The sequence below is a fragment of the Numenius arquata genome, chromosome 11 (genome assembly GCF_964106895.1).
Source record: "Numenius arquata chromosome 11, bNumArq3.hap1.1, whole genome shotgun sequence".
Classification (NCBI taxonomy): domain Eukaryota; kingdom Metazoa; phylum Chordata; class Aves; order Charadriiformes; family Scolopacidae; genus Numenius; species Numenius arquata.
The window spans coordinates 43,339,582-43,361,589 of NC_133586.1; the positions used below are offsets into that span (position 1 = coordinate 43,339,582).

Genomic DNA, 22,008 nt, shown 5'->3' on the forward strand with positions numbered 1-22,008 from the left:
TATATATATCATATATATCATATATATCTCTGGCCAGGTGCTCTGTCATCTTTTTGATGACAGCAGCAATCGAGTATTTAGCCAGCAAAAGAGTATTTAGCCATTCGGTCCCTGCAGAGCTGCTCCCACCCCTCGCTCCCTCCGCACCAAGAAACCAGCTTTGGGGGATTTAAAACTGCTGATTTTCAGGCCCCGTTTGACAAATTGCCAGGATTAATTCCAGTGCAGGGCTCTGAAAATCAGGGGAGAGAATTTGAGCCTCAGCTCTACATTCAATTGCCGACTGATTAAGGGTAGTACTAGCTCAATAATCAACTACATAAAAAGGTTATACTCCCAAAGCGCAACACACGATATCGAGATATTTTGCACTCATCTCGTAAGGATGTGTAGCTTTTATGCCTATACACCACCTTTTCCTTTCTGTTCCATCCTGGTTTGAGGACACGGCATGGTCTCACAAATGAGAACCTTCAAATACTTTCCTTTTATTCTATAAAACTGACTTATTGGAAGAATTTGGTAAATGTTTATCGTACCGAGAAAAGCATTTCGGAGCTCTTTCTCCAGACCAATGAACATTACTCTACAGCACTGCATTTCACAATGTTATTTTTGTTTCCTAGGGTCGTAGAGAAAGCAATATTCTAGTTTTGTTCCAAAGATCAGAAGTTATTTGACAGAGAAAAAAATCGTAGGTGAGCCAGCACCCAGACATGTCCTGCAATTAAGATCTTGAGTTATTGACTTTACATTGACATCGGGAAGTCTATTAAATGCTGCTGTGGGCAATATGTATTTGACATTGTACAGGTGCACAACACACTGGCAAAGCATCCAACTGAATGACAAAACCCCACAGAGCTGCAAAAATACCCTCCAGCTACAAGAACGGGACAAAGCTACATCTTGATTAGTCAGCAGCGGCTGCTGACGGCGGTGATGGAGAGTCATCACCAAGGAAAAATCTTCGTTCAGAGGCAGATGACATCTATTAAAAAGCCACGAGAGCCAAACAAATAAATATGTATTGAATTATATAGATGTAGCTTAAAGACAAAACAAGTGAAGGACAAAAGTCAACATGTATTTAGTAGAGCCATTTCAGCTGCGGAGCTCAGTAGAGATGTTCATATTCCATGGCGGGGAGAAGGGGGAAAAAACATGTTCCTTCACAATTTAGCTATCCAAACCTTCCCTTTTTATGCAGGCTTTTAGTACATTGTTTCTTTAGGCATCATGGTTAGTTTGGCTTTTCAGTGGAGTGTTTTCCTTTTCCTTTTACACAGATAAGCTCTTATGTGGAGCTTCCTTTGACCTTGGAGACATTACGACGAGCTTAGCAATCATCTCGGATTTTATTCAAGCTTTAAAAGTGAGCAGGAGTGTTTGCAGAGACATCACTGGGATATAGAGCCAGCTTCTGAAATGTTTGTCCTATAAAGACTCTAATGACATTGTGCCGGTTTTACTACTGCTACAACACTAAACCGTATCACAACTGACACCAGGCTTTTCTATCTGTAATGACTGTCATCTGCCAGCTCTACCCAACGCCTGATTATCTTGCTTAACCTTCACTTCCCAGCAATTAGAAAAAGCAATATTAAAATTCCTCCCTAGGCATTTGCTTCCCGAAGACAACAAGCTGAAGCTTCAAAACCTGCTGGTAGCTTTTGAAAGAACAGAAATCAGAAAAAGTAAAACACAAAAGGAAAGAGAGTAAAACGCAACCCACATCAAGCATTGAACCATTTCAGGTATTGCACTGTTTATTTGTTCTTTGGCTAGAAAATGTCCCAGATTTATTTTTTTTTTTTTTAATACCTTTTAGAAGAGGCAGCATCTAAAAACCAGCTACACCGAATTAAATGCATCATCTGGAATAAAATCGTAAGCAACTCCCCTGTAAGCTCTACACAAACTTCATGCCACACGATCTTTTTGCTTGACTCACTGCTCCTTTGAATTTCATGAACACGACTGTAAGAGGTGTGTCTTCTGGGGGATGAAAAAACCCCCAGATAGAGATCAAATATTGTTCTAATGCATGGCAAATATCATCAGCCTAAGTGGAAAAGGAGCTTACTGCGGATCCTGTCCATAAGGCAAGCAAATTCCCTGCAGCTCACAGAAGATATTGCAATGTAAAAGGATTGCATTCTCTATCCAGGGCTTATTTCTCTCAGAGTAGAAAAGAAACTCTTAATAGCTGCTGAGGTCCTCCACCACTTTCAAATCTCACATTTACAGCTCTCACCCGTATGACCACTGACAACCAGCAGCAGGGAACGAGCAGTAAAGTCATTTCAGCCCAGCACCAGCTCGTTGTGGCTCTCTGCCTCTCCAGTTCAGGAGCCTCTTTGCAGGCAACAGATGATGCTGCACACAAACCTCAGCAATCAGGCTCTCGTGCCCTGCTCTGGTCGTCTTTTTAAAAAATCCTGCTAACAAGTAGAAATTTTAAGAATAGGGCATCTATTCTTAAAAGCATCTAAGATGTAAGACACATTTAAGTGGCTTTAGGATCCTCAATTCCCATCTTCAAACATGACACAGTCTCAGATCAGAAGGGCTGAAGTGCCTTAGGATGCAGATAAGCAGTGACAGGGGTGCAGAAACCACCGTCCTCCCACCGAAATCGAACACAGGCACCTACCAAGACCAAGGACCTTTTGGAAATCCACTGCGTGTCCCAAAAGAGCTGAAGACCAGGTTGGACGGGGCTTTGAGCAACCTGGTGTAGTGGGAGGTTGTCCCTGCCCAGGGCAGGCGGTTGGAACTTGATGATCTCTAAGGTCCCTCCCAAGCTGAACCATTCCATGATTCTATCAGTCTGTGACCTTTGGGAGCCTGCTTTGAACCAAATACCTCAGAGAAATTCAAAGTTGTTGCCTTGGGAAATTCCTCAGACACCCAAGCCTTAACGCCAGCCTCTTGCCTCCCATGAGCCTGGCCAGTTTTACCATAAAAGCAATGTCATTTTAGTATTAGAGCTCCAAATTCCAAAATCCCCATCAAAACACAGCACGGCACACGCTGCAGGAGGGGCTTTCTCCTTCTGCTGTGCCATTTACGGACTTATCACCCTCCCTGGCTAACGGCTGAAATTGAGACAACAAAATCAAGGCTGGGGGACACAACCCAAACCCCTGAAGTGTGTCAAAACAGATTTTACTTTGTCACTGAAACACTTGATTTTTGTGAGAAGCAGAAACTCAGGATTTAAGGATAGTGCTCCGTGATGCTGAACTGCACTAATTCTCCTTGACAACTTAGCCAAGCACATCCCGGTCTCGCCAGAAACTGGTGCAACTCAGCTGTCCCTCCCTGCTCCTTCCGAAGAGGAGCTAAACCAGGAAAACGTTGACATATTTGCACCTTAATCACTGGCAATTAATCTGAAATGTGTCTGGAGAAAGGCTACCCACAAAGCACCCAGGAGAGACGGCTTTTCTTCAAGAAGATGCAAATTGACGCCAAAAATAAAAGGGATGAAGATTAGGATCCTCCTAGTTATGTTACAAATGGCTTTGCATCCTTCCTCCAGCTGTTTGAGGAAGGACCATGGATGGGTTCGGTGACCGGTTGTGGCACCGCGGTGGAAATCAGTCCCGGTTCCCATGTCCATTCCCCAGTGGATGGCAAGGCCAAGAGTTTGGCGTTTCCTCTTCGCTTGCTAAAGAGGCCACGTAGACATATGGCCCCGTTCCCCCACAGCACTTAATATTCACACTCACAGCCCTGACACGGTGACGGAGCTCAGCAATTCAGGCCCCGGTGTTCCTTCGATCCTCTGCAATAAGCAGAACAGCTACGCTGGACTTAATGCTATTTCCAAGCGCTCGAGCTGCCCGTCACTAAATTATTGATCTGAAGAATTTCAACCTGGCCACACATCATTTTCCCATTGAAAAAAATATCTGGCACGTGATTGATACCGGCCGCACGCAGCCCGGGCTGCCCGAGGCATCGGGGTGATGGAGAGGATGCCCCTGCCTGGCACCTGGCTGCTTTACAAAGCAGAGCCAACCCAAAACCAAAGGCGGTGGCAGCAGCACAGGTCTTCATCCCCACCCCCCCAGTCCCTTTTCTTGTTTGACAAGAGTAGATTAAACATTGAACGATGCCTGCATCGGTGTTTGCGTTACTCATTCCCACGCACCGTGTAAGTACCTTTTATCAAGCACCGGCGCAGAGACCACGCTTCGCTTCTTCAACTGCCCATCCATGCAAAAACAATTCAGATGATTAAAAAAAAAAATAATAATAATTAAACCAGAGGATTTCTCCGTCCCAACCGTTGCTGCAGCTGGGCAGCGGTGGGCTTTCTCCAGCAGCACTGCCGTCCATCGCAGACACGCACGGTGCCGCAGGTTGGCCTCCTTCCTTAATTCCCATGCCATAATTAAACACTGCACACAAAGCACGCCCCGCAGCTCCCGCTTTGGAAGGCCAGGGCTGTGCTGCACGTTTAAATCCCTGTGGGGGCCCGGCTCACACCTTCCAGGGTGACATTCACGAGTTCAAACATACGAGGGCACTTGACAGCAAGTGCCAGCGCCGCCGTCCCTTGTCCCCACTGCCGGGGCTCGCACCGGCACAGGTCGGCTCCCTCCGGCCACGGGTGACATTTCCACATGGCAGGAAAGGGCACGGGTGATGGAAGCAGCAGTTACTGATTATTTTTTTGGCGCATATTTTCCCTAGGCTTGAGGAGAAGAGCCAGTGCCACATTTAGTCTTTTTAATTGGCTGATTTCTAATTGACCAGGTTTCTGCACTTCTGAAAACCACGCCGTCACCAAAGGCCAGATTTTTAGTTTTAAACTGTATAATTGGCTGACAATTATGTTCTTTTTAATATGTGCTTCAGTCACTAAGGGCTCTTCAAAGCGGCAAAGGTTTTACAGCAAAGTGAGACGATGAAGCCCCTTCCCCTCCTCCCTCTGCGGAGAGACCTGGCCGGAACAGCCTCCTCCGGAGAAAGGGCACCAGAAATCCAAGAACTTCCTCAGCTTCTGCCCCTGCTATTATTTTAAAAAACATTACTGATGATACACAAGGTGTTCTAAAAGGGGTGGATTTCTCCCAGCCATTACGGGCCGGTAGCATCATTTAATGAAGCTGGGGCAGAGGCGTGCTCCCCCTGCGATGGACACCACCGACGGAGATGGGGTGAAATGACAACAGCTTCGCTCCTCACACCGCTCCTGCGCGTCCCCGGTTATTTGTTTGTTCTTCCTGATGCCAAACGTACTGTTGGAGGAAACATACAGCCGTGTTCAGAAGTCACATCCCCAATTACATTTAAATTACTACTGCTGTAAAACCGAGGGTGACTTCTATTAAATTTAATTACTCCCCTCTGCAGACGGCGGAGGCGGATGGACGAGGGGTGTCTCCCAGGCACCGCAGCCGCTCGGTGGGAGACCAGGAGTCACAGCAGCGATGCGGGGTCTCTTGCTGAGCTGAGCTCAGAGGCAGGGCACGACGCCACAGCCCCACGGGGTGAGGGACAGGACCACGCTGTGACCAAAAAGCCCTTGCAGAGAGCAGGAAAGCCAGACCGGGCACCAGGCTGCAGAAGCAAGAAGAGTTTTCAGCATCCCACCGTGCAACAGCTGGGAAACAACAGGGACAAACCAACCTGCGCAGCACCCACTGGGTGCCAGGGGCATCCGATCTCCCCAAAACCTCCATCGCTGGCCCAGAGAGCCAGCACTGGGTCTATGATTCTATGGCATCTCCCAAGCTGGGCTCTGGGTGAAGGTACCAGGTCTCGCTGAAACCTGCTCCCAAGGGTCCCCCAAGCAGGAGCCCAGCACAAGACCTTCCCCTCCAGCAGCTTTACTTCTAGTACAGAAAATAAAGTGAGAGAAAGCGAAGGAGGCATCGCACTGCAGCCATGCAGTAGTGTTGTGTATTCCCCAAAATAGGATTACACCGAGGTGGAGACAAGGTGTGCTCGTCATCATAGGATCTTAGAATGGGTTGGGTTGGAAGGAACCTTAAAGATCATCTTGTTCCATCCTCTCTGATGTGAGCAGGGACACCTCCCTCTAGACCAGGTAGTGGAATCCTGGGCAAGGCAGGCATGAAGGTCTCCACCAGCCTTTGGTATCCCAGAAGAGCTTTTCCCAGGTTTGCAGGAGGATTCCCTGAGGCTCATTAGGCAAAATTCCCAAAGGATGGGTAAAACATCGGCATCTTCCCAGGAGGGTCAGTGCTGCCAGACACCCAGTCCCTTGGGGAGCCGTGAGTTTTTCTGCGTATCAACATCTTGCCAGATAGCAAAATGGACTTCTGCTTCTCCAAACACACTTACCATCCCCAGGACTAGTCCCCAGGACTATTGCACTCTGGCGTTGCTCAACACAAGTCGTGTTTACTAATAAACGAGTTTGAACTTATAATAAACTCGATGGTGCCTAACTGATAGGTCTAAAAAAAAAAAAAAAAAAAAGGCAATTATCTGAGTCTCTCAGCTATGATCCTAAAACAGATGTTTGAGTATATAAAATTATGTTGTGAGGTTTGAAATTGCAGATACAATTACAACCTTCATCTTTATTGCTGCTCATAAGTGTTAAATGCAACTACATCTACATTTGAAATTCAGTTATTACCATTTTTCTTTGTCTCTCCCAAGCCAAGACTGACTCGCAGCGATGTCACACTGGTAATTACTCTCCCCCTCTATCCAGGGGAACGAGCAGAAACGTTTGTGGAGCCCATTTAACATTATTCTCCTCCAAACAACTTGGTTCTTCCCGCATCTTCGGGGCAGTACCCAAGGGAAAGACACAGGGAAAGAAACCCAGCGCCGGGAGCCAACAGCCCAGCAATGACGAGAGCCATAAATATGAATAAATAAATTTGGGCCTTCATTTCCTTCCCACTTTTTTTTTTTAAGCTTACTTTTTATAGTTTGCATTTTCAGGGTTCTCTTCATAGCAACAAGAGCTGCTTTACTTATCTCCCTTCCCCCCCCCCCCCCAAAATGGCATTGGTCCATGTCATCACTTGCCTCCAGGACCTGGATCTTCAAGAAAGCTAAAAATACTGCAAATTCTGGGACAAACCACCAGAGCTGATGCCACAGCCCTAAAGCTCATGGTGAAAATATCACGGGCTCTAAATGCTCCTCCTGAACTGAGGTGGGACGAGGAAAAATGCTTTTTCTCCAGCCCCAAAAGTGCAGAAATTTGACATAAAAGTGGAGAGTGGAGCAGAGGTGGGGTTTTGCGCTCCTGGTGCTCAAACACCGTCTCTCTCTGGCACATTTTACCTTCTAAATAAATGCCAAATAGCTGAAAACATCTGTCTGACCCTGCTGGCAGAGCCCTGATGGTGTGTCCCGACCCCCCCGGTGTGGGGACAGCTCGGGCTGCCGGGTCCCCTCGCTTCTCCCTTTGAGCAAACAGAAAGCCGTTTTCTTGCAGACAACATCTGCCAAAGGAGCAGCCTTTTGTGCTGGGAGAGGGGATTAATCTCTCTTTTCATATTTACTTTGGAGGGACAATTCTCGACTCTTCTTCGAGCACATAATACACGGCATTACTGCAGTCTAACAAGCAGATACTAATTCTACCCAATAAAATCTGATTGCCACTCGCTTTCCAGCAGAAAATGAGGAAATACGTTGGTTGAATGCCACGCTCTGCCCGCAGCCCGAGTTTGGTAAATCCTCACCCCCAGGGGTGAAGGCAGGACAGCGTCAGACCCAGGGCAAGGCTGGAAACGCATCAGGGGAGAGGATGCCACCCTATTTAAAGTCATTTTAGACAAACAAAAGGCAACAAATTGGGCTGTGCAAAATAGCTTTTAAAGCCACTAAAAGGAAAAAAAAAAAACAACCCACCAACAACAAAGTTGGAAGGCAAGCCCAAAATTAAAATACCTCATTAGGCAGGAACGCTCGCTAATGAAGCTGCTTCTTCTTAATTTGGTTTTACACGACAAATGGCTCGCTGCGGCGTGCCCGTAACGACACGGCACTTCCCAGTAACACCCGAGCGCTACCTGCTGCCTTCGCAGATTGTCCCACCACGGTTTGCTGATGGTTCTGCACCACGGACCTGCAGGAGGAAAAGCTCTGCAACCTCCCAGCCCAGATGGGGACGAGCAGAGAAAAGGGCAAAGGGTAAATATTATGGGTGAAAACAGGTTTTCCAGGGAAGCGAGGAGGAAATCTGGACCACCCACTGGGCAGCCTTAGAAAGTCCTAAATGCAAAGTGACCTGCTGAGACCAGATGTCCTCCCGCATCGTGCCTTCGGGACCCACGTTGTCCCCGAAGCCACTATCGAGGGTCCCGGGGCAGGCGGAGCGTCCCCGCTGTCACCCGAGGGGGACGGCAGCGGCTGAGCATCGCGGGGACCCACCGGCATCGGCCCCGAACGGGGGGTTTCAGGGAGGCGCCGATAAAAACACAGGCGATGGTGGCCTCTTGTGGCAGCTCTTCTTTCTGCGCCTTCTTTAAGGAAAATAGTAACTTTCAGAAGTTTTAAAAAAAAAAAAAAAAATTAAAAAAAAACTAACAACCTCCCAGAAAGTGTCTGAAATCAGAGAAACTCAAAGAAAACTGGAAAGTTCCCCCGGGAGAAATAAGACGGTGAAAGAGATGAAGTTCAGCTCTCGCAGCCGCAGCCCCAGGGACAGGGACCGCACCAGGGGGATAAAAAATGCCATTTGCACCGGGGAAGCCAACAACAAGCCCCAGGTTTTGTTCAGCAGCATGGACCCCTTACAGAACAGCCACACTCCCTAAAGAAAAAGAATAATAAATATATCTATATTTATCCATAAGGCTCCCATGTATCTTACCTTTTGGATGACCAGTAAAATAAATAGAGGGGAGATGAAGTTACAAGCTGGCCCTGGTGGCCAGGGCAGGGGGGTCCCGTCCCACCCGCAGCACCGCGCCAGGGGCTGCCAGCAGCTGTGGGCCAGTCTGCAAAAATGAGGGGGGAAAAAATAAAAGAGGAGTATTTTCAGCTCTGTGGTTCCACCCTCGCTCCCTGCAGACATCTTCATTTGTATTTTAGAAGGTGTAAGAGCCTGCAAGGCACGGTACAGAGTCCGGTGGCATCTCTGCACCAGGCTCCGCCTCGCTCTGATTGTTCTGGGTTGGACACAGAGGCAGCCGAGCTGGGACAGACCCCGGGACCTGGGGAAAGCGGGGGAGATGGAGTCCCCATCCCCGTGAGCAGAGCCTCCCTGCAGGCCCCCGCAGATCCTTGGTGTTCCCAAGACGTCTCCCCATGTCCCATAGAATCACATCATAGAATAGTTTGGGTGGGAAGGGACCTTAAAGCCTCCCCAGTGGCACCCCCTGCCCTGGGCAGGGACACCTCCCACCAGACCAGGTTGCTCCAAGCCCTGTCCAACCTGGCCTTGAACCCCTCCAGGGATGGGGCAGCCACAGCTTCTCTGGCCAACCCGGGCCAGGCTCTCACCACCCTCACAGGAGAAAATTTCTTCCATAACTTATCTAAATTTCTCCTCTTTCCATTAAAAACTTCTGTCCTATGGGTCCACCCCCCGATCAAGAGTCCCTCCCCAGCTCTCCCATAGGCTCCATCACCGTGTGGGAAAAGGGGTTTGGGGAGAGGGACGGTGAGGTGCTGCCACACATCGGGGGGGCTGCAGGAGGAGGATGAGGATGGACAAGCTGCTCTGGGGGTGTGGGACAGGTGGGGAGGATGGTGAGGGACCACAGAGGTATGAAGCACCGAGCAGGGTGCCACCTGGGGACACAGATAGAATCATAGAATCATCCAGGTTGGAAGAGACCCTTGGGATCATCGAGTCCAACCATCTACCCTACACTACAAAGTTCTTCCCTATATCATAGCCCCCAACACCACATCTAAATGTCTCTTAAACACATCCAGGGATGGTGACTCAACCCCCTCCCTGGGCAGCCTGTTCCAATGCCCGACCACTCTTTCTGTGAAAAATTCTTTCCTAATGTTCAGTCTAAACCTACCCTGCTGGAGCTTGAAGCCATTCCCTCTGGTTCTGTCATTAGTTACCTGTGAGAAGAGACCAGCACCAACCTCTACAGTGTCCTTTCAAGTAGTTGTAGAGAGGTGGCAGCAGTGGCTCCTTCCTTGCTCCCCTCCTGATGCCCAGAGGCTATCTCCCTGGCCCAGGGTGGCTGTGGTGACCAGCGGGCTGTCTGTCCCCTGCTCCCCCTGCTGCGGTCCCCATGTGCCCAGCATCCCACCCGCTCCACAGCCAAGAGGACAAACACCAGACTCGGCTGGATCGCGGGCAGCATCTCCTTTGACACAGGTTTGGAACAGGGAGCCAGGAGGACATTGCAACTTCTACTGCTGCCACCGTGCCCACCGCCTCTTTCCCGGGTGCTCTGACACTTCAACCCACGTTGTCCCCACCGCCATCTCCGAGGGTCCTGGGGCAGCCGGGACAAAACCCCAAGTGTCCCCGCTGTCACCCGAGGGGGACAGCAGCGGCTGAGCATGGCAGAAGATGGCTCTGCAGGACAATGCTCTTCCAGCTGCTGCAAGTTGAGTTGGGGGGACACCAAGCCAAAACCCGAGGGGCCACCACTCACTGTGAGGACAAAAATCACTTGGTGGCTGCTCCTCACCGAGCATCGCTCCGGCCAGGCTCTCCCCGCTCCCATCCTCCGCCGGCTGCTGGAAAAGAGCTGCTGGAAACAATTCATATATGTAGATTGTTTATTGATTCCAACATATTAATAGATTGGATAATAAACAGTACTTTTAAACATTCTCTTAACCAAAAATATAACAAATATTTACAATCACTCAGTAAAAATACAAAAAGCATACAGAGGCACTGTCTTTCTAAAAGACATAAGTGTAAGAGGTATCAAAAAATAGGAGACAAACATTGCTTGTTACAGAATACTTTACAATCACTGACTTGTGCAGTACAATTGCTATTGGAATATCGTTACATCTGTGCAGTTTTGCCAATATGCTCACATATTTAGAATTTAATTAATACCAAGCTAAACTGCATTCCAGGTATATCAAAAATAAAGATAAAACAATTAAAAAGCACAACGTAAGCAAAAGCTGGGTTGGGAATTCAAGGTAGATCACCCTCTATACAAGCGTTCTAAAATATAATGTGTAAAGCTTTTCTAAAGAGAGAGTATCCCTTTTTTCTTCTGTGTTTGTGAAGGCAGTGGTAAGTTTATCCTTTAAAAAAAGAAACAACCTAATTCGAATGTTTTTATAAAAACTTAAATGGCAAGTTGGGATTTCCACTGTTGCCTGCGATGAAATGACTTGGGAGATGATGGAAGAGGTTTTGCACCACCACGGGTGCCACCTCGGCAAGTGACATCGCCGACGGGCTCAGCCCTTGGGGAACGGGGACACACACCCCGAGCAACGGGCTCCGACCCTCTCCCAGTGAACCATCGGCTCACCTCTGGAACTCCTTAGGGGATAAAGGCAAAGCAAACGAGCCAGGAAAGGAACACGCTGCCCGTCGTGAGCAAATATCCACCCCTTCCTGCATGTCCACATCGCAAAAACGTGAGTTTAAGGATCTGCAGACATCGCCTTCCCGTTATTTAGTAAATTTGGGAGATGAAACCAGAACTCAGAGGCTCAGCCATCCCATTTTCCCCTTCCTGCAACTGGGGAGGCCGATTTCACAAAACCGTGCTGCTTTTCGGGGAATTACTTGGAAGTTTACGCTTTGTAAAGCATCAGGGAATACTGTACGGTTAAACCACAAATACCTGAAACGGATCTTTCACCCGCAAGTCACGAGCGAAACAAGCAGCAGAAAGCGAGCAACCCGAGGTGCGGCAGTGGAAGAACGTGACACGAGGCATTTTAATTGTCTGTGGAAATCGGAGCCCGAGTCGGAGGAACCCGCTGGAGGCACCAAGTCGGGCATCTGCCATCCAGAAGACATCGCTCCACTACAAAGCGGTGTACAACGGGTACCGACCACTGTTTGAATTAGGGGGAAAAAAGGGATAATGTCTCTTCAAATCCACACCAGACACACTACATTTGGCTATCGGCCCTGATCAATGTGATCGGTTGATTTAAAAACAAATAAAACAAACAAAAATCCCAGCAAGGACCAGCAGAGGCAAAAACCACACTGTGCGGGGCAGGAGAAGCGGGAGGAGTAGCTCATCTGTCCGTAGTTTACGCATGATTTATTTACACCAGCTGTATTGGATATTAGGAAAATATGATTAGCAAGACTTTCACTCACTTTAAAAAACAAAACCCAAAACTTTCCAGTGCCCTGAAAAGCCCTGCAGAACAGACGGAGGCTCTTGATGTGCAAACACCACGTCTCAACGGGCGATTTATTCAACTGCTCTTTAGGAGGACCCCAACCCCGCTCCCCCGAGGAGCTTTTCCCTGTCCTCCAAGGCAGCACGGTCAGGGTTTTTTGGGGAAAAAGGAAGTCACTTTAGTAACAAACCCCCTCATCCCTTTGACTTTTGTTCAACAGGCTGGAATAAAGCACAGCTCAACCCCCCGAGGGCGCGGGAACCCTGTGACTGGATTTACCTGGCACAGCACAGATGATTTTCGGACGGAACGGGAAGCCCGTTGCACGCTCCACGGAGAAGTTTGCAAGCGACTACAGCTGTCGGTGGGACCGCTACGACTCGCATCCACATCCCACAAAAATACCAGTTGAACAGTTCCATTACCAACATTACACGCGCTGAAAAGAATCGCTCTGCCCTGCATTGCTTTGACACCTGATCTTTACTCATTAAGGCCTGCGCAGGTTCATTATATTCATTAAGGCCCCGAAAAAAAGCAAGATGTGTTTATTGAGATAGACCTCGACTCTTTTTTCATGGATATTTTTTTTTCAACCATTTGCTCCTCCTCTTTGTGCCAATAATTAACCCAGCCAACCCGTTAGTTGGGAATTAGGCATCCCTTCCTCAGCTTCGCTGTTTATTTACGTTTTCCCAATCCCAGCCCATCTGAGGACGTTCCGGCCGCAGGGTGACACCCAGCCTTGTGCCACGGGGACATGGACACGGGGCTGGGTGACACACGGTCACCAGCAGCTCCGGGGAAAGCACATCAAAGGCTTTGGGTTGCTTTGGGTACTTGTGTCACGCTCAGAAAACGCCGCGTTCACCTCGCACCCCCTGCACACGCACGGGAAAAGAAAACAACAAACCTTAAAGCTCTTCACGACTATGGATATAGAAATCAGTTTTGAGGCACTGTAAAAATGACAAACATCTTCTTTCTAGCTTAGGCTGTAAACATCACAACAGAGATTTACAATTAAATGTTTAAATACATATTCACACATTCATGTCCGATTTTAACACCAGGATGGGGCATCGTGTGCGAGAAGAAAGAAAGAAAGAAAGAAAGAAACTGCAGGTATTTCCAGTTCTACCCCTCTGCGCTCTGGCTGGCTAAGCAAAAATCAAATCAGCACTTTATTTGAGCGTGGTCAAACTAAAGGATCACGAGTTACTACCGCCTGGCTGTCAGTCAGAACTGTCACTGCCACCACCAGGATTTTCATCGAGGATTTAAAACCAAGCGTTTTGAGATCATCAGTGTTTTCCAGATGAACACAAGGGGTTTTTTTAACCCATCTTAAAACGCATTATAGTCTTGTATAAGGATTATGTCATTTAATATTCAGTTTCACAGATTTTACTGTGAAATGAAGGTGATATATATATATTATTTTTTATTTTTTATTTTTTTTTTAAAGATAACCTTTGCACCTAAATCCTGTGCAACTCTGGTAAAAGGCCAGAAGGTGTGGGATGATCTTAAAACCCACAACACAGGGTTTAGTTCAGCTCCTGGCTCCGCGTTTTGCACGCTCGACTCCGCGGGGCAGACCCTGGTTAAAGCTCTTTTGGGAAAGCTCCAAACTCCCCTGGCAGCTCCAGGTTTCAAACCATTCCATAGGAGGGGGGGGAGAACACCGACTGTGGCCCTAGTTGCCTGGCGGCTAAAATATTTCCCAAAAATCCTTGAAGGGCGGCGGGTTTTGGCCGTGTGGGTGCAGGCGGGGAGCGGCAGAGGCAGGGCTCCCTGCCTCACACAGGGCTTTGTGCTCTATTTATATTTCATCTAAAACCACCCTAAAATCCGTGTATTTCTGCACCTGGTAATAATGTCCCATTTCTAGTTTTCTGCGTTTATATTGAGAGCGCGACAGTTTACGTGCAGCTAATTTACTATCACATCGACTAAACATTGATATTAGCCAACCAGAGCACTGCCAACACAAATAAAGGAAATTCCCATTAAAAAAAAAAAAAAATTTAAATTAATAAATTATTTTCAGATACTTCAGCAACGTCCTTTGCTTTTGCTGACACTTTGATATATTTTTTTTTTTTAAAAAAAGTTCATAAAATAACACTCTTCGACTTATAATGATCATGTAGAAAAGAAGGAGGATGGAAAACTACCCAAGGATTATGTGGTATCGTAGAGAAGACTGTTTCCACGTTTCAAGTGGTGGTGACAACTGGTCCTCCCAAATGCACGGAGCCTGGTCCATCTCCGGACACTCCGGACGTGGGTGTCCAGGGAGTCGGTAACGCTCCTTGAAAACGGGTTTTCTATCTCACGGGCAGAAATAGCTTTTTTTGTTTGTTTGTTTTCTTAGGCGGTGGTGGATTGAAATAAGGTAGAGAGACGTGATCCAACCCGTTCCGTCTCGGGATGGCGAACGCGTGGGGCTGAGGTCAGCAGCAGCAAGGGGTCAGCGATGGCCAACAGCGTCCCGTGGGCCTTCTCCCCACGTCCCTGGGGCGGGGAAGTGGTTTACAGGCAGAGCCCGATGGTTAAACTGCTGATACTTGTTCATCTTCTGTAAAACAAGAGGAAAAAAAAAAAAAAAAAAAGAGAAAGCGTGAATGATTCCATCGGTCCCTGCCTCGGGCGCAGCGGGCACCAAACAGCACCCAGTTACGCGATTACACTGGTTCTGGGAAGATTTCACTACTTCATCGTGTCTTAATCATTGACCACGACATAGCTGGTATCACCATTTATCAAATCCTCAGGCACCTGAGGAATTGCAGTCATCGCGCTAAATTGCAAAGCAGAGAATCCCAGATCCTCCAAAAATTATCAGCATGCAGCTCCCAATGTCCCCAGCGCGCCGATTTGGGAGAAAAGCCGGTAAACTACTTTCCAACATGCAGCGAGTGTCGCATCTCCAGGAAAATTAACCAACACTTTAAAAGTAGCAAAATAGGCGTTATCTCAAAGTGTATGGTTAAATCCAGTTTAGAAAAATTTGGATTAAAATGTTTGAAGCAATTGATTCCTTATTTTTACATCAAAAACGTTCAATATGACAAGTGAAATAATGCTGGGCAACGCTATGTGTTACCGTGAGTTTGAACTGCAGTACTAATATATACAATAAATACCGATTCCATATTTTAAAGGGCCAAGATAGGATCATTTTGCATCAGAAATTGTTTTCATCTAAATCCACGCTCGTTTTAAGGCAGAAGGAAAATCGAAGGAAACGACCACAACATTCGAATAAATAAAAAATAAAAAAATAATAATAATAAAAAAAAAAAAGAGTTCACCAGCAAAGGGGGGAGAGAGATGCCACCAGAGCACAGGTACCAGAGCAAATCCGCAGGTAAACAATTCAGGAGAAATTCCCCAAACTTGACGTTAGTTTTGACACAATATAAGAGCAGTCTTTTTCAGCAAAATCTCCTGCATTTCGGTCACCCGAAACACGCCGTGCTCGGCAGCACTGGCTGGTGCTTCAAACAAGATCGTGAGGAATTTGACTGGAAGAGACACTGCCGGGGCCGGCCGGGCTGAAAAGCCGGGTTTTATTAAACGCACCTTGCAGAAGAACAGAAATTCACTGTTACTTCTTTCAGCGTTTTTAAACCCAATCTCCAGAAACCTCTGTTGAGGAGCACATGAGAGTAAAAATGTGAAATGAGTTAGAAGTTGTACAACATCCCATCAAATCCAAAGCACTCGGTTTAGGTGACCACCCTGATGCCGTCCCTAAACCAGCGGGACATCACTCAACCCGGAGAGGCTGGAGTTTCTCTACGGGTAATTTACAGCCCGACAGTGTCCCTTAAAGTCGTCATCACCACTGAGAGGAGACAGATTTTAAAGAAAAATAAATAAATAAATAGTATCTACATGCTCTTAAGTGTCTCAGTTGTGCTTTGGGAGATCTCGTATGTATTTTTATATATATATATATATATTTATTTATATATAATTTGAAGTCTGATTGGTGTCAACATGCTTTATCTAAAGGGAAGGCATTCTTTTTGCTTTTTTGAAGCATACATACATGCATACACATATGCATGTGCATACAGCCATACGAACAGATCTGTGTATTTAGAGATTAAGCCCGTTTTAATCTCCAAGAATGACCAAGAGAAAGCCCGCAAGAACATCGTGGTGAAGGAAAACACCGCACAGACCAGATTCACACAGCAGTTCACTTAACATCTCCCGAGTGAGGTGTTGCACCTACCATCCTCTTCACTATCTGCGTCAGTCATATCTGCTAGTTTGGGGCTGGACGGCTGCCGACTATGCCACTGAGGCATCTTCGATGAAATACAGGCCACCGGTTCACTACCGAGAGGAGCTGATGAAAGTCTAGAGAGGTCACTGTGCAGCATCTTTGACCTCTGCACTGCCACACTATAGTCGGGAGGTTTTAGGTGTGGGTGGTGGGGCGATCCTTCCTTTATGTCCGCTAAAGAAATCCCCATATATCCCGGAGGGGTGGGCGGTGGCTCCCTATACCTATCGTCCTTCTTAGGTGAGGTGACACAGTAGACTGGCACAAGAAATAAGCAATGGAAATGTTAAAGAGGGGGAGGGGAGGAGAAAAAAAAAAAAAAGGGAAACAAAACGTTAAAAAATCATGAAATGTTACAATGGCAAAACAGAAACTGATAACAAAATGCAAATGCAGAAACACCGGTTATAACGACAGCGGCAGGTATTTATGCTTTCATTTCTGTTTTCTACTTATTTTTAAGAAGTTGGAGTGGCACCAGCTACCCGTGAACTCATTGGGCAAGACGCCAATCGAGCAGAAACAGGACTAGCACCTCAATATTCAGCTTGCAATTTCGTTATACCCATCCCTACTCCCGCGGCCCCGCTCCGGGCGGGATGCCGGGGAGCTCTCATGGATGGAGAGCCAGCTCGGCAGCTGGGGAATTGAAATGAAAAGAAATTAAGGCAACTAGCCCAAAGTTACTCTGCTCGGCGAGCCTGCATCCGATAGCAAAAATTGCTGGCTGAATTCAACAACATCCCCTTCATCGCCCATCAGTGGCTTAACCGAAATTCATTATAATCAAGTATCACTGTATCAATTAATATGTAATAAGACACTGAACCACCAAATCAGCTTATGCTATAGGAAGAGAAAAACCTTAGCATCACATGAAACTTTTAGGTAAACTGTATATATAGAGCCTGCATTCATTATTCTGCATTTTCTAACAGTAACCACCGGTTTATCATTTCCGTACTTTCCTTCCCCCTTCATCAGCAGTTCAGGTGACACACGCCCTCAAAGCAAAGCTTAACTTTAAATTTTAAAGTTTCTTCCCCTCCCTCCCACCCGCCCCCAGGTCTGGGGCTCATGTGCATGTTAAATCCAGCTTTTTTCCACGTACATGTTGCAACAGGAGAGTTTCAAAGGCACGGTAATTTTTAAAATCTATTACTTGAGTGAATTTGCATTCTTCTTGTGGACACATTTTAAGCGTGTTCATTACAGTTCCATTTATTTCAGCAGCTGTAATATTTTCTTATCTGACATGAACACGGAAGGGTGAAAATAAAGGAGTATTTCTTATTGTGTTGTGGACTTGCGAGATTCTGGGTGTTGGTACCAGGAACGAGAGCTGGTTCAGAGCCGATGGCCCCAGTTCCTGCTTGGGCTTACAGGAAAATAAAGAAAACTGAATTCACGGTTTCTGTGCCTGGATTTTAGCAGATACACGTGGGAACAGGCAGGGATTTACACTGATTTATAGGAATCCCCCTTCCCAAGCAGCTGATTACTCCAATATTCACTCTGTAAAGAAAACAGGGTGAAATTCCGCACGGGGGTTAAGGGAAACGTAACTAAAAGGCAGCAATATAAATGTTGATGTCTGCTATAGGCAAGAGTAATGGAAAAGCTTTTCCCTGTGGATGTGCAGCAATGGCACACCACCATCCACACCTCCTCTGCTGGTAAAGCAAAGGCTGCAGCAAGAAACGTTCGATAGAGACGCACGTGAAGTTACGAAGTCATTGCATTTACTGATTCTGCCATCTGTATGTGGGCAGCTCCGGTTTAAAAGTTTAGGGCAAAAAAGCTTGTGCCAAACCTTTTGGAGGACAATTCAACATCGGCTCATTAAGCAAACAAACTGAAGATTCTCAATTTGTTTACAATATTCTGAACTCGTTGCAGTCATCACAGACTCCGGCAACAAGCCGTTTGCGGAGAATAAGCAAACGGTGAAATAAAGTGAAAATCTCTTTGCCCTACTGTACGATGGCGAACAGCGAACCCATTTGCGTTTGCAAACCAGAAATTACATCCACCTGTATCAGATCTTTGCTTAAGCAGATATACGCACGCTCGACCGAAGCGCGTTGCTGAGTGTTTCCTACCAGCGCGCTGTGACTGCAGAGAGGCAAACTCTCTGGTATGGTACGGAAAAAGAATTAAAAAGAAGATGACGACCCGTGAGCAAAGACGGCACGTACCGAACAGCCAACACACCATCTCCTAAAGCAGCTCAGAGGCTCGTGAGCAGCTTTGAGAGGCCACAAGGGCAGAGCGTGCACACAGGAGAGGGCTGTGAGCAGTTCTCTGTAAGGCTCCACCGCGCTGCCTTTCTTCTACAAAGCCAGGGAGGAGGAACGCAATCCAAGACCTCCACCCTACCTGCCATGTTTATTCAGGCAATTGCCTTTGATAACAGAAACGCCTCCAGCGATCTAGTCAGTAATTAAACTGCATTTCAGCTGCACCCTTGAATTACAGTCTAGAAAGCTTTGCACTCTGTGTTTTATCTTGTTCCTAAAGTTCCTTTAGGTTTGGCTACTAAACTCACTGGGACAGGGGCAGAACATCTTGCTCGGTAGAACTATGCGTCTTTGAAAAGACATTTTATAAGTTTTTCTCCTTTCATACGCAGCCAAACTGCAGTTGTATAACCAAATAAATGGCAGTTCAACACAGCAAAGATAGGAAGGGAATCTGCTTTGCCCGGAAGCTTCTGGAGACCAAAGCCCTGTGGATGAAAGATGCCCCAGCTCAGAGATGAGAGCTCCGTACCCCCCAGCAGTCACGCTCTTCCCTCTCGGGTTCATGGAAAGTCTGTATTACAGGGACTTCAAGAAGCCACGCTCATTGCTCCTTGCCAGAGGAAACGTCTACAGTGATGTGCGTGTCCAAAATCCATAACAATAAAAGGCCATACTACAGAGAGGAACTGCCTGACGTCTTCCTGAAGACGGTTCTCCTGCAGCAGCCCCATTCAGTGACTGGGAATGGGCTGGTTTACCATTTCAAGTTTCCCCAGTGCAAAAGAAGGTGGCTTGAAAACACACTGTCTGTGGAGTGTTCTGGTGAAAATCACACGTGAAGCTGAATTTAACATGCCATCCAGCCCCCAGACCTGCTGATGTTACTTCTTAACAACTTGATATCAAAATGAAAAACAGATGTAGACGCTTCCATAAGCCGCTGGCTTGACTTACCTATCAGGCCTTTTTCTGTGCTCGAAGTGACAGTTTTGTAAGTTGTATCAGCGCCTGGTTTAGAGTCCAAAACCTCCGCCTGCTCTGCTGTAGAGTTCTCCAGCCCCCTCCGTTTAATTGTCCCATAGTTTGTTTCGTAGGTGTCTGAGAGGGAGCTGGAGGAGGCCCAGCTCTGCCGAGACTGATCCAGCTCCACACTGGCTTTTGACTGCCTGTTGGTTTTGGAAAAGGCATCGGAATACAAATACGCCTCCTCAGAGTAACAGTTTGTGGGATCCACTTCAGCTATAGGTCCGTCCAGCTGGGTGTGACGGTAAGAATTGAGGAGATCCCAGCTCTTCTGGTTCGGGATGTTCTGAAAGTTGTCATGAGAGCTACTCGAGCATGAAGTCCAGCTCCCCCGGCCGCTATCTGCTGCCTCCACCGTGATGTGTTCATGGGAGATCTCCTCGCTGCTCATGGAGGACGTGAAAGCCATCCCTCGGATGAGGGCAGGCCTAGTGATTGACCAGCTACATGGGAAAACAACAGAAAGCAGGAAAAAAGAAAACCAACACCTTATAAGCTTTTAAAATAAAAGGTGATGTACTCAGAGACAATGACCTGGTTATAGGGCACCTAATCCCTGGTTGTAGAACAGGTACACAGCAAAGTCAAGGCACCGACACGAGACACCGTTATTCCCGACTCACTTCTGCACATGGCAGCTGGGCAAATATTCCCAAGGGAATAACAAGTCTGCAACAGGGATTTCCAGGCTTCTCCCCATATCCATAAAAATCTGGTCCAGAGAAACCTTTGTCTCCCAACCGCAGCAAGACAGCGCCTGACAGAAACCAATCACCTCTTGGTAATTCCAATCACCTCTCGGTAATTCCAATCACCTCTTAGTTTCAGGCTATCACCACCTTTTTCTTTGCATTTATAAACCAAAACCAAAATAAATATTTAGAATAAAAGCCAACCCCTTCAGTGGCAGCGACATAAAGTCGTTCAGACACAGAGGAGGCAGCTGTATTTCAAGAACATTTGGAAATATTGGGCATAAAAACCATTTGTGGAAACAATTTGGAGTGAGAGATTCTGACACCCAAGCATAAATTTTCTTGTTTAAAGAAACAGCCGCTAAAAGCTCTAATCACTGTCAATATATAATTAAGGGGAAAACAAAAATAAAGCCAGGTTTGCATAAATTTAAAATACATGAAGTATACAATTGCTAATTATTCAAGTCTCTTAACTATTCCTGGTTACGTTAACAAATGCAGGGACAGCACAACATGAAAATTCAACGATTTACTGACACACGGTGAAATCAAGGAACATTTCTTAGATATATGCAAACAACTTCTCTTTCCTTGCTTTTCTAAGTTCTAGCATAAAACCTGCTTTCTTCCCCCTAAAACCTACTGAAACTAAGGCACAAATGAACAACCATAAACCGTGAACAATGTGCTGTTAATTTGCAAAGAGAACAGTTGTCACTGCAATCCACTGTCCTTCAGCCACCACTGAAGGTGGCTTTTCTCAGCCAGCACCAAAGGTACCCACCATAACCTGCTCCAGCGGGAGGGGACACTTCTCTCAGTACCCTGAGACTGAATAAACACATTCTCTGCACGTGTTTTGCCTCTTCTAAAAGGGAATTATTTTGGTTTATGAAGCACACCTTTCAATTTCCACTTTAGCCCAATAAAATAAACCGAATCACTAATTTCTTAAGCGCTGCATCACTTTAGCAAAGCATACTCTAAAAGGCTTTTTGTACAGGGGACAAAACACAACAGAATTAAAATCAATTATACAGAAATAATGTATATCGCCATAAAGAGTTCAATCATTAAAAAAAATTATATTGCTTTAGAGAGGAACTGTAAAGATTGTAAATGTAAGGAGCTTCTCTCACTGACTCAAATCCACAACATCCGTGGACAGAAGGTGTTATCCCAAGAAGATTCCTGCATATTAAATCTTATGGATCAAGGCTTAACGTCTAGTAAGATAAAAACCAAAACCTTCCAGTTCAAAGTGTCACCTGAGGACAAGTTCTCATTGTGCTAAAGTAACAAGACCTCTCGTGTGGTTGCTCTCAGGGAGGCAGTGGCAGAAAGCTTCCAGTCCGCCTAAGCAACAGATGTTAATAATAAAAATCCTTTAAAAAAAATCACATTAGGGTACGTTAAGTGACTGACACATCTGTCTCAGAAAGAACTGATACTATCCTATTCTTGTTCTGCC

General features: G+C 46.6%; 1 protein-coding gene across 1 annotated transcript in view; it reads right to left on the reverse strand.

Moving 5' to 3' along the window:
* Positions 1 to 10,703: 10,703 nt before the first annotated feature.
* Positions 10,704 to 22,008, reverse strand: part of RAPGEF6 (Rap guanine nucleotide exchange factor 6) — a 130,618-nt gene continuing 119,313 nt past the window's right edge. Inside the window, exons 27-29 of the mRNA XM_074155810.1 lie at positions 19,771 to 20,282; positions 16,520 to 16,831; positions 10,704 to 14,851 (exon numbers count right to left, since the gene is read on the reverse strand). Of these exons, the coding sequence (XP_074011911.1) occupies positions 14,826 to 14,851; positions 16,520 to 16,831; positions 19,771 to 20,282 (850 nt within the window). The 3' untranslated portion in view covers positions 10,704 to 14,825. The remainder of the gene's footprint in view (positions 14,852 to 16,519; positions 16,832 to 19,770; positions 20,283 to 22,008) is intronic.